The sequence below is a fragment of the Drosophila mojavensis genome, unplaced genomic scaffold, assembly GCF_018153725.1.
Source record: "Drosophila mojavensis isolate 15081-1352.22 unplaced genomic scaffold, ASM1815372v1 contig_136, whole genome shotgun sequence".
Taxonomy (NCBI): Eukaryota; Metazoa; Arthropoda; class Insecta; order Diptera; family Drosophilidae; genus Drosophila; species Drosophila mojavensis.
The window spans coordinates 24189806-24203644 of NW_025318667.1; the positions used below are offsets into that span (position 1 = coordinate 24189806).

General features: G+C 39.9%; 1 protein-coding gene across 1 annotated transcript in view; it reads left to right on the forward strand.

Moving 5' to 3' along the window:
• The window catches only part of LOC6584612 (inactive dipeptidyl peptidase 10), a 176460-nt gene that overhangs the window by 18784 nt on the left and 143837 nt on the right, over positions 1-13839 (forward strand). The window contains exon 2 of the mRNA XM_044011433.1: positions 12679-12785. Coding sequence (XP_043867368.1) covers positions 12699-12785 — 87 coding nt within the window. The 5' untranslated portion in view covers positions 12679-12698. The remainder of the gene's footprint in view (positions 1-12678; positions 12786-13839) is intronic.

A 13839-nucleotide genomic window follows, 5' to 3' on the forward strand; every position in this document is an offset into this window, starting at 1 on the left:
CAGAATGCAATTGCAATGCTTGTCAAATATTTCGAAAGACTCTGAAAATATGTCCACCCAAAATTGCTATACTTATTCTGATATAGAACGATGAATAACTCTCTTAAAGTCTTTCAAGGTTTGTGCGGATATTCTATTTGGAATGGACGACATCCACAACTGCATCCAGATCCATAAAAAAGTCCATGGATTACTTTTCCTCCGTATGAAGTTCGTTATAAAACAAGTCTTAAATAAACTTGTCTACGACTAGTTACCAATTTGATTTGCCCTTAAGGCCAATCTCGATGCTATTATTACCAACAGAGCTGAGCTGCATCTCGGGAAAGTTTTGCCTTGGATCAAATGGAAATCGCTTTGAATGCGTTTGTCAGACAGACGCCTGACTTCACGCAGCATAAACTAAACTACTAAATTACTAGCCAGGGCCAGCAGCAGATAGAGTTGGGATCCACATGCAGTTATATATTCTATATATACTATATATGTATATGTATACTATATACTCGTCTATTTTGCCATTTCGACTCGCATTCTAGACAGTTTGGTCAAATAATTGTCATGCGGAATTAAATTTTCGGTTTCGGATTTGCATTTTGTGTGCGTTTCGCCATAATATTTAAATAAACTTTTGCATTCGACAATATATATATATATATATATATATAAGAGTGTGTATGTATGTGTGTATGCTTGTGTGTGTGTGTAGATTTATGTGACTTTCAATTGTTCATGCATGCAAGCGAGACAGCATAGAGACAGATAGATAGATAGATAGAGAGAGATAGGGAGAGAGTTGGAGTGAGAGAGAAAGACAAATAGAAGAAATAAAAATAAAGTTAAGGAAAATGTTGTCGCTGAGCCAATTATGGCCATTTCGCTGGTTGAACTTTGATGGTTCCAACCATTTCGATTCTTCAATTATGCAAATGCTACCAAAACAATTCCATTAAGGCATAAATTATTGCGTACATTTTAAAAGAGCATCGAATGCTCCCACTGCAGAAATGAAGCAAACAATAAAAATAAAAAAAAAAAAAAAAAGGGGGAACAGAACGGCGGGAGTGCTCGACTAGAACCTGGCCTGACCCAGCCAAAGAGTTGGCATTTTAACCATCAACGCTTTGTTCTTCACATATTTGACAAATAAACAGTTATACACACACACACACATAAGAAAGCGCTCTGCTTACCGGGGCTGCTCTTTGGCTGTGAACACAATGGGAACATAAATATTGAATAGCTTTTCTTCTACTTTTCTAATGCTCTAAACATCTTTTAAGATTTTTTCAGAGCGCAATCACGACATTCTTTCGTCTGTACTTGACAAGGCACAAGTTTCTAGTATTCGAAATAAAGTTTTACAAATATATGTTATAAGCTGGAGGTATCCAAAATAACATTTCGAAATATCCCAAATTTTTACATAAATAAATATAATGTAAACTTGGAAAGTATATTTGAAATCGCATATTCTGGTGGTATGGTTATGCTTAAACAATAAACTCAAATGATCGATTATTATCGATAATAAGGAAATGAGATGTATTATCGAAAAAAAAGTAGAGCTGAAGCTTGGTATGCAGTCAAATGCATTTAAAAGGCTCTCAAGTCCCTAGATGTTATGGTTTAGAAGATCCCAGCCTTTACACAGACGTACAGACAGCGAGGGCTAGATTATCTGAGCTCGTAGTGCCAATTGAGACATGAGACATGTATGGTTGGGTATGCCACGCCTCCTGCTGCCTGTTACATACATTGTGATAAAGCCAAGATACCTTGGATTAGCATTGCCAATGTTTTTAGGGTATTCAAAAAAAAAAAAAAAAAAAAAAAACAATAGAGGAATACAACTCCAATGAGTGTTTGTATCGAAGGCGATATCTATGATTCGATATTTGATTTGAGCATCTGATTTATTTATTCATATTTCGAACGGAGTTTTGTGGCTGCCAACGGATTTGGGCTATAAATAATGATTGCTTAACATGCATTGTGTGGCTGCATGTGGAATGACGTGGACGTGGACCAGCATGAGGACGAGGACGTGCACGTGGCCAGTGCAATGCCACAGAATTAGGAACTGGGCGCCAGAGTGCTGCAGCTGTCGAGTCGAAATCGAAATCGAAATCGAAATTGTGGCAGTGGCATTTGCATATTTTGCAGATTGGCCCAAACAATCAGCATGTTGCACAGTGCCGAGCTGTCAGCAGTGCCAACTGGCAAGTGGCAAATGGCTTGGGGGCACGAGGCAGGGGACAGGGGACAGGGGGCAGAAGGCGGCTGCCTGGTGGCAGAGTGCAACAGTTGAGACAATTGCGACAGTTGGCTGCCGCCAAATGGAATCAAGCTGAGTGCTTTGAAAGAGATGAGCTGGTGTGAGTAAGTAGGTGTGTGTGTGTGTGTGTGTGTGCGTAGCTAGGCATATGAAATGTGTCTCAGTGTTGTAGCAAGTGCAATTTTTGGGCTCGTTCATATTTACTTCAATGGCAATGCAAACAACTGCAGCAAGAGCAGAAGTTTTCGCACACACACACACGCATGTACACACCCACACACACACACACACACATGCACATGCTGTAAATGTGAAAACTGCAATGAAATTAACATAGACTCTATGAAGTGAGTGGGCAATAGACATACACAGAGAGAGAGAGAGAGAGAGAGAGAGAGAGAGAGAGAGAGAGAGAGAAACTGGGAGGAGAGGGAGAGTGGAAGAGAGAGAGGGAGAGATTGGGAGTGGGATAGACACTGCCCTACTCAACTCAATTGGATTGGGTAACTGCTCGACCTTATGCCTCTCCGCCTCTGTCGTCACCAGATCACAATTTGTTTACCCACCACGTAGCACACCCTCCTACCCGACCACGCCCCCACCCCAACCCAATCGAGGCGCTCACCTCAAGCGTGCGCGTTCCATTAAAAAAGTTTTTATTTCGGGGCTTCATTTTTTTCATCATCTTCTTGCGTGTGTCGCATGTCAAACAATTTCATGAGCGACAGATTTTTGAATAACCTTTGTGGGCAAAAGTTTCGCTACGATATTTTCCCAACACACACACACACACACACACACATATATATATGTATGTATATACATACATGCAAGCCAAGATGAATGTGTTAATATGCTTTTTACGAGGCCATCCACAGCCCAGCAGTTGGCTAAAGTAATTCAAAACATTTGATTTTATGTCTTGGGCTTATCCTATTTGACATGAGTAGATTAGATTGTTTCTGCATAATCAAAGAAAGAGAGAGAGAGAGAGAGAGAGAGAGAGAGAGAGAGAGAGAGAGAAAGACAGCTAGAACTTTGCAGTCGGGCATTAACGACTGTAGAATACTCATTCAGGACCCAAACACTGTCACATCCATTTTCCGACTTGTCATACCCCAAATAGACGTAGATATATCTGCCATAGCTTATTCTGATATATTCGAAATTTCAATTTTCTGGTATTTCAATTAGCTTGGTTTCTGAAATACCGGGAAATGCATTTTGCCATGCCCATATCGAGAGGAGTATGTTTCAAATTTCATGTCTCCAGACAGATGGACAGACGTACGAATATTGCGCAAAACCTATATGCTCATTTCACTTTCGCGAATGAGTATGAGTATGAGATATCAAAATAAACTCTTTAAATTGTTAAAAGATTAAAGAGAATATAGTAGAATATAGTACTGTTCCAGTCTGAGCTGATCTGAGCCTTAAATAAATACAGCATTTCAAATTTAAATTGTAATTAATTTATTATTTTATTTCAATGAAAATTAACTTTTCAGCTCGCAGCTACTAAACTCAAGTTAATTGTTAAGTCATTTAGGTTAATCTAATCAAAAATACCCTCAAATGAATTTCGACTAAGCCTTGGCTTAGTAATCCCCATAGCCATGCCATTTAATAATTCATATTTTCAAATTCCGGAAAGAAATTCACATTCGCACACCCATACATAAATTGAAAATATTTAAAGACGGTGCTTGGCATGCAGCTTCATCCGAGTGGGCGTCAAGTCCAGATGAAAAATACCGAATACAAAATATAAAATACAAAATTCAAGGCTCTGCAATTGTCGGGTCAAATATTATGCAAAATTCTGGACCCCCAAAGGTTGCCGACCCGGCCCCGATGCTAATGAGATGCGCAAATTAAGGCTGACCGCAATGAGTAGCTGCCGTGGGCGTGGCCGCAGGGGGGGAAGGTAGGAAGGGGGTACAGTTTAAATACGAATGGAAAAGGCAGCTGCAAACTCTTTCGCAGTAGCCCAAAAAAAAAAAAAAAAAAGAAAAAAGCGAACAAAAATGATAGTAAGGGAAATTGTAAAAAAAAAAAAAACTGAAGAAACAACAAAAACAAAAGCAAATACAGAAAAGAAAAAATACAGAAAATACAAAAGCAATAACAAAGCGAGGCTGTTGGCATTTCTCATATGCGCCGCTTGCTGTAAAACGGGCTGAAAATATTGTCTTGCCATTGGCAGTTGCTTTGAGTAGGCAATTACACAGGTGGTTCAGGCGGTCTCTATATCGTATAGCATATGCAGTATATCGTAAATTTACCGATGCATCATGAATTCTATAATATATTTCGAATATCTTATATTATATCGTATTTCCGGTGTATTGTGTAACAATATATCGTAAATTCATGGATGCATCATAAATGGTATAATGCATTTCGAATATCGTATATGTATGGTACATCGTATATTTCATGTATATTATGTTTACCGTATCTCATATCGTATTACACATTTTGAATATCGCATACCATATACGGTATATTGTATTTCACATATATTTTGCGCATTGCATGTTTTATACCGTGTATCATTCGGTTAATTTGGTTATTTATTTCGAATATCGTATGTCAAGCGTATCTCGTCTGTCGAATTTCATTTAGTGTAAAATGCATATCATTTTTTCCGAATTTATATATATTGTGTTTAGTATGTTATCATATATCGTATAGTACATTTCTCATATTGGCTATCGCATCGTGTATTATATATTGCATCTTATATATCGTTTATTATATAATATGCGTATAATATATCATACACTGTTGATCATATGGAATATATTATATATCGTATACCATATATCACATATCGTATATCGAATATATTGAATATTTTCATACGTTATAAATGATACAAATGTTACATTACGTATATCGTACTTCGTAAATCGTATATCGTAAATGTATGACAGTTATGTGTATAAGACTTACGATTCTATGATTTATACTTGTATACTCAATTTTATTATACATCATGATAACTCGTGATGTAGGAGTTGCCCTCTACTAATGCCGCGTGCATACCCCAAGCGAGTCGCATACTTACGGCAAGTAAACATGACTAAGGGCGCTGAGATGGCAACTGGCAACTGGCAACTGGCGCTTACCTTTTGGCGTCTGCCACTGTTGCGATTTCAATTATTTTTCGCACATTGTTGACTTTGCTCGCAACGCACGCAAATTGAAAGCGAAACAACTAACACAACGGCCAAATCAATGACAGCCCACACAATGGCAGACTTTAAATACCCTTTGGATAATCGAGAATCGATGATATCAATGGGGAGCAAAGTGAATATCGTATATGTCGAGCTCGTTAAGTTAGCTATTAGAGCACTTCTTGTCAGGTAAAGCAGATATATTAAGGTATGATAGGGTTTGATATGGGTTGTAGTTTACGTATATACCAGCTGTATATGTATATTACATAGTAAACGTTTTCACTCTTAAATATGTAGATATGATATATGGATCAAATAAATTATCTTCAATAAGTCAGCTTTCGACTTAAGTCGAATTTATTACTAGAACGACTTAGTCATCTGGAATACTAGAATGACTTAGTCATCTAGAATGCCAGATAACTGAAAAAAAAGAGTTTCCATGAAAAAGACAGCTAGGGCAGCTACATATGTATATAATAAAATTTAAAATTTTCTTATTTTATTTTAATATTATTATTTATTTAATATTATTACTATTGTAAATAAGAAATTCCTATTACATGCTCTATCAGTCAGACATTCCAGTACCAACCAGTTAGGTATTCAAATGAAAAGGAATTCGAAATGTCTATGATCTGGGTTTCTATAGATATTATAATTATGCAAATTTATAATTCATAATTTATATATGTATATACATACATACATATAGATTGAGATGATAGAGATTCATGATTCTACAAGAAATGTTGCAATAGAGCAACTACATGAACTACCAGAATATGCCATATGGGGTGTACAGGGTGTTGAACACAGGGTATTAAAAAGAAAGTAGAGAAATATGTTTCAATGAACTTTAGCTTTTAGCTCGTGAATTGAGCTGCAGCTATGCTGGTCGAACTTTTCGGGTTTTGATAGCCATTTATTATCCTTAACTCGCAACAACGCCCCGAGCTGACGGATGGAAGCTGATTAACACATTTCGCTGAGCTGTATTGAACTGCTGTGCTGCAGTTTGTTTTGGTGCTTGATTTCGTGTAAATCTTGTTGGCACCTCCAAGAATCCGCTCCATTTGTCAAGCAGCAGCAGCAGTTGAGTTTGCTGCAAGTTGCATGAATCGTGTTGTATCCTGAAGGACATGCCGCTGGCGCCCCCTTCCAGCTAAGATTTGCTTTCCCTTCTGCGCTTTAACTCGTATTTATTTCATTTCATTTATTTGTGCTAGCGCGCGTTGTGGCTGCCAAGCCGGAAATACAGCGCGTTGCAGTTATTGTTGTTGTTGTTGCAGTTGTTGTTGTGACAACACTTGAGCACAAATGGCATTGTCTATGCCAAGTTGCCAGCTAGTCGAGCGCAGCACAGCAAAACTTGGCAGCGTTTCGTTCATCTCAGCGTTTGCGGCAGCAACAGCAGCAGCAGCGGCAGCGACAGTCGATGTTGCACATGATGCACATTGCTGCTCGATTGCTCTTCGTCCCGCTGCCCAGACACTAGCACAGCTGCCTAAGCGCATAGCCTTGGCTGGCGCCCACTTAAGTATGCTAAGATTTCCGTTGCGCTGCAGCGCTTCTTTATTATAGCAACAACAACAACAGCAACAAGAGCAACAACAACAGCAACAATAATAACAAATAAATATAAATAATGAAATACAAAGTCATTTCTCGCTGACAATGATAACTCTGTCCCTCAGTCTCGCCTCCTCTCACTCTCTCTCTCTCTCTCTCTCTGCTCTTTGTGTCTGTGTGTGATATGTCTGCTCATAAGCAAGACCAATAGCAGCAACAGCAACAGCAGCAGGAAAAGAAGCAACAGCAGCAGCAGCAGGAGCAGCAGGAGCAGCAGCCTTATTCCAGATATTTTGTATTTGTCGCTGCAGACAATGAAGGCGAGAGAAAACACTAGGCGAACGTCTGTCATAGGGAAGCGGGGCAGAGTGAAACCAAATCAGTCACAAAATAGGCAGCAGGAGAAACCATTGCGTTTGGTGGTGTTAATGTGGTTCACAGCATTGACACATGCCAACGCCGACTCCTGCCGTGCTCTCTGTCAAAATCTGACTTCAGAGTCTGTGGGGAAATGACGAATGTTTTCAGCTGGATGGTGTGACCCGGCTGGATGATGCCCTCACCTACTGCAGTCGAGCTGAATAATAAATGCATTCAAATTATGCTCATAGCTTGGCGAATAAGTGAAAAGTAATGGAGATAAAGAGATAGAGAGAGAGAGAGAGAGAGACAGAGAGAGGCAAGTATAGAAAAGCGAAAAAGAGAGAGGAAGAGAAGGTGATTATGAGAGAGCGAGAGACAGAGAGGTGATGGAGAAAGTGAGAGAGGAAGAAAGAAATAGGAAGAGTTAGATACAGAAAGTTGGATAAATATAAAGAGGGAAACATATCAAGAGAAAGAGCCTGAGACAGAGGCAGAGCATTAGACTGAGAGAGTGAGATAGAATGAGAGTGAGAGAGACATAGAGAGAGAGACATAGAGAGAGAGACATAGAGAGAGAGAGACATAGAGAGAGACATAGAGAGAGAGAGAGACATAGAGAGGCATAGAGAGAGAGACATAGAGAGAGGTTAGAGGTAGAGACATTCAGAGTACAAATAATAGATATATACATGGAGAAACACAAAAGGGAAAGAATGATAGACAAAGAGAGGTGAAGACATTGTGAGAGTTTGAGAAATAGTTAAGGGCAGATCGAGAGGGAGAAAGAGATAGAGAGTGAATGCGAGACTGATGGCTTGAGAAAGAAAGGCAAAAGTGTGGAGAAAGAGCGAGATAAAGTGTGGAAAAAAAGGAGAGAAAGATAGGTTGAGAGAAAGAAACAAGAATTGAAAATGAGAAAGGTGATGCATGATAGATTGAGAGAGCTAGAATGAAGAAGAGTGCGAGACAGGGAAAAAGCAATATATGCAGAAATAGAGAAAAGAAAGCAAAGGCGAGAGAGAGAGAGAGAGAGAGAGAGGAGGGGGGAGGAATAAGTGGCAATCACCAACAGAAGTTGAGAGCACTATCAATCAGCAGAGGCATTCGCTCATTTCCATTCCCAATCACGTCTGATTGGTAAACATTTAGGGAATCTGCTTATGAGCACCTCCCGAGCCTTGGTATTCACACCGGAATAGAATTGCCTCCACACACAGGCCAACAGCTTATCGGGCTGCTCATAAGCCACTCGACAGAGGGAAGAGGGGGAGGGAGAGTGTGAGCTGAAAGCTAGTTTCACTTAATGCGAAATACGAAATATTGATGAATAAATGTTTTTATTTGTTGTAATGCGAGAATAAAAGAGACGCAGCGAGGGCAATGAAAACATTTTAAATGATTATTCGGAATCTCTTGTTGCCGGCTCGGTGACTGTTTGGCAATTGTTGTTCATCAACAATTCCCAACATGAGCCCCCTATGCATGCTCCACACCCACACACACACACACGCACATACGCACACGCACACACACACACATCTATATGCAAATGCTGAGAATAATAGACACTTGGCTTGAATGACAACGGAAATTGGGAAGGAGCTTGGGGTTTCTTGCTCGGTTTGCGACTCGCTGGCAAATCAAAGGCAAAACCGCAAACCGAAGACTTTAGTTTACTAGACTGCCACGCCCATCGCATATCCATTGGGATATATTGTTAACAGAACTTGAGGCGCAAGCAAAAGGAAAGGGGAAAAAAACAGCACAACTCAAACGAAAACCGTAGAAATTTGCAAAGAGAAAGAGTGACACTCTGTATACCCTATAAAGCGACTCAAAAGTGGTCGGGTAGCGGGTGGCGGGTCGGCGGATCAGCGGTGCTGCATTCATTCATTCAAATGAACTAATTACTTATGCAAACGCAGCCACAGAGAGCTAACTGGCCGCAGGGCACGCTCAAAAATGCAATCGGTTATGGTTCTCTCATTTTGTACCCCCTCTCTCTTCCTCTCTTCCAATCTCTGTCCTTTTCTCTTTGTCTGTTTGGCAATGGGGCAAACAATTGTCCATTGATTGACAAAACGACCGGAAAGCGTCCGTGGTGCATGCCCCACCACGGCGTTCAGTTGGTGCACTGAAAATATATGTTGTACACGGTAATATGCATATGAAAGGCTCTCCATTGTCATATATGTACTTAAATTCTCTGATATTTCTGAAAATGTGATATTTTAGAAGGAAATGAGCCACGAGCTCAATTAGCCTTAATTTGTTTTGGTGACTCTCAGAAACAGTTAATGATAATAGATTTGGTTTCGTTTAGTTGTTTGCAATTGATTTATATTCATAGAACAAAAGTATATGTAATTCTCAGAAGAATTAAACTACATAGCAGAGGTTCTAAAAGGCGAAGAGATGAACCAACAAGTACTGCTTAGCGAACGATGTCTGAGAGTAAGAGAGAGAGAGAGAGAGAGAGTAAGGCTAATGGGGTATTCTTCGAAAGGGATTTGATAGTGCCCTTTGCTGCTTGCTAAGCCTAATTAAATAATATAAATAAAATAAAGCCTCAAATTCGTATGCATGTAGCGTATGTATATGCATATGAATTCTATTCGATCATCGAAGTATAGAAAAAAATGTACTACCTTAAAAAACCGTTTCATTATTTAACTCTGTTCGCTAGATCAACCAATAGGAGTCATGCTCACACGCTCACGCTCTGAACAAGAGTCTTCGTTTCTTTTCGTTTTTCTGTTTTCTGATGAGCGCCTTGAGTTGAACTATTCGTATGATGCTCGTTAAACGAACATCGTTCAGAGAGAGATACGATTGACGCTCGCTCAATAATAAAGCAAAGACACTCAATGCAAACGCACTTCACATTCACACTCACATACACATTTAACACACTCAACTCACGTACGCTATTGATATGTTTAGCGAGCTAAGCTCTCGCCTACATACTAATACAGGTATAAAAGACTGCTTCATTTCACTCAACCAAACGGTCAGCGAACGACCAGAAAGCCGATCACGAGAGAGCTCGTTCAGGAACCGTTGCAATCGGCTGCTCTCTGAGTTTCTTCTTAGAGTGTGAGCAAAGACTTATTTGAGTGTTTACTCTCTTGACGTTCAACACATTCCATTCATAAGCAATGGAAATTCTTTGCCTTTATTTACAATTCCAATAGAATATTAGAACATTAAATAAATCACAATAATAAATCGATGATTGATAAATGATTATTCAAAACTGTTGCCTATATTCGCGCGCACATTCCACTTCTCTGAGAGAGTTAATAAGCCAGATAGGAAAAGTCGCAGTCGGGCAGACTCCGTTGTTTGCATCTCAGTTGCGCGCTCGTCAGTCTCGTCAGACTGTCATGTGCAGTTCGACGCGAAGTTGCGGCCAGCCTGACCGACACGAGCCGTGCCGGATGTGAATTCTAGTCGCTGGCGATCTGGTTGGGCGTGCAGCAGGAGAGAGTGAAGAGTGCAGAGAGTGGCGAGCATGGCGAGAGCACTCGAGAGCGCTGTGGGACTGAAGTTAAATTGAGCTGCCAGCGAGTTGCCAAAGGACACTACAGGCGGCTGTCACTTGCCGCTGAAGTGGAATGACGGATGCCGTGCGGCACTTGCAATAGAATGCAATTGCCGCAGAACACGCCCGGAATGGCAGTCCGTCTGGCCACCTGTCCGCCCGCCCGCCTGCCCGTTAGGCATGTCCATAGCCGCGAGCTGTGCCGCCCTAGTTTGCCCAGCTCGACGTTGCTTCTGAATAAATAAAGAGGCGCAAATTAAATTTGAAATTTGTTGCCATGCGGCCGCCAAGGGACGCGCAGTGGGGCAGCGAGTGAAATGTAAGTGAAATTGCGACTACGACTACGACTACGACTGCGACTGCGACTGCGACTGCAGCTCCCACGCGATGTAAACAAACGCAATCGAGTGCAAGTTCCAGCTGCAGTTGCTGGCCGCGATTATTGTCAATCACAACAACTTAATGGATGTTAATTTAACTCTGTCTCTTACTCATCCGCTCTCTCTTTCGCTCTTTCGCTGTTTGCCTGTCTCTTTGTATTGCTTCATATTATCAGCAGCGCAGTTTGATAAGCAAAAAGTTGCTCGCAAAGTGCCAAAGGACATTCATTAGAGCTTCTACACCCAGCGCGCAGCACACACACACATACATATTGTATACACATAGGTACACACATAAGCATACTTAATATTTTTTATATGCCACGACAGCAGCAGTAAATTTCTCACATAATTTGGCGTTTCCTTTTATATTTCGTTATCTTCATATTTCTAGCTTTACTTATTTCATTTTCTTTTTTTTTTTTTCTTTTACAGGGTATCAAGCTGGCGGCTGTATATGCGCCGAAGCGACAAAAATGAAAAAGAAATATATTTCATATAAATCCTAATTGAAAGAAAATTAAGAATTCAGTTTCATAACAAATTCCGTTTTCTAATCAAAATTCTTTCTATGCGTGCGAGCTCTACAATTTTTCGATTATATTTTCGATGGCATATTTTTTGCTGCCACAATAAATTCAAATGCAATATTAATTCAGTTGGAGCTTGGCTTGATCAAATTGTGATTTATTTCAAAATAAACATAAATAAATTCGATATGGATTTTTGCATTTATTATACCCTGATTTTTAAAATAATTTTAAGGCTCTCAATTCTCTATCTCTCGGTTTCAGTATTCATAGCCTTTCTCTGCACTTCTCATTGTTGGGCAATTGCAGAGTGTGGCAACAGTCGAGCACACTCGCTTGGCGCAATTTAATTTGCCTTTCGTTGTTGTTGTTGTTGTTGTTGCTTAAGCATCATTTACTTGGCCAGTTGGCCTGCTCTGGCACTCTGACTCTGACTTTGGCTGGAGTTGGCTTAAGTTGGCAAAGGCCAGCCAAGCCAGGCCAAGTCAGCCAGAGTGGGCTGAAAGCCTTGCGGTTCCATATGCGCTGTACGTCCTGTTGTGCCCCTGCTTATATTTATGACAGCATTTGGGCTCGCCGGGCTGCTCGGCCCAGTTATCAAGGTCACGCACCATTGAGCGCTATGCTCCAATCAACGTTCGGCTGCACTTGATGGCACGACATGCGAATATTTCGCTTATGTCGTTCGCCATTTCATGGATTCTCATAAAAAAATTATAGTTTTTTATAGCTACCACATGTCTAGCTTCCTCTTTCTCCCCCTCTCCCCCTCCCCCTCTCCGCCGCTCAGCATCTTGACTAACGATCTGTTTACTTGCAGCTTGAAACGCAGCCGACACAATGCAGACGAATGTGCAAATTGATTCGAAGAATCTGCGCAGCAACGATGACAACTTTCGTTCACGCAGCCATCACATAACGATTGAGGTGAGTCTGCCTTGGGCTAACTGTAATTAACAACCACTTAGCCCGTTGCGGCAAGCAAACAATTTATGCACCAGCTCTGACATTGACTCCTGGCCGGCTTCAATGCAGATTGCAGCAGGAATCGCCTGCGACATTCAATAACAATTTGTATATATATTAAGTGCTTCAAATTGTGGCAAAACCAGATCAAGCCAACTCAGGCCAGGCCAGGCCAGGCCAGGCCAAATGCCCAATGGGCCTGGGGGGCGTATGAGTTATATCAGAGTTTGCTGCTGGGACTAGCAAATCATTTAAGGCGTCTTTTCATTAGTTTGACAAGTGATTAAAATGCAATTCTAATTGAAGCACAAGCACACACAAAGACACGTGTACACAAACACACACACATGCATACATGTGCACACACACACACACAAAATACACACAGCTGTTAGTAGTTGGCGATGCTTAATTTATGCAAAATTCACAACTTGAAGCTGAAACTTGAGCATTTGTTGGTTAACAAATTTCGAGATTTTTCATATTAAGTTGAATAAGTTGGATAGTAATATTAGCTAATATCTCATTAAGTATAAGTACCTAATACCAAAAATTAGATTCAATAATTTGCAAATTTAGATTTCTCTGCAAGATATCAGGTCATATATCAACATGCAAAATTAATCATTTTGAATAATTAATAAATATTTGTATTAATAATTAAAAAAGAATTTTTAATGATAACTAAAATATTTTAATAAGTAATAATGTATAATAAAAATAAACTAAAATTAATAATTTACTAAATTATAGACTAACCAGCCGAAGGCCTCTGTAGCTAGTGTTTTGTATTATCTCTAATCTCTAAATAATTTTGTTAAATTAGCTATAAATTGAATATGCTATATTTAAATTTAAGCTTTTAGAATATATATGACAATTTTTATCTACAGCTCATTTCATAGTCGAATAGAGAATATGCTTTCCGATTGACGTATTTTATTGAAAGCTTTTTAGTTAGTTAGAAAATTCTTTATAAACATAAACAGCTAGAGGACTATCGAAATCTATCGAT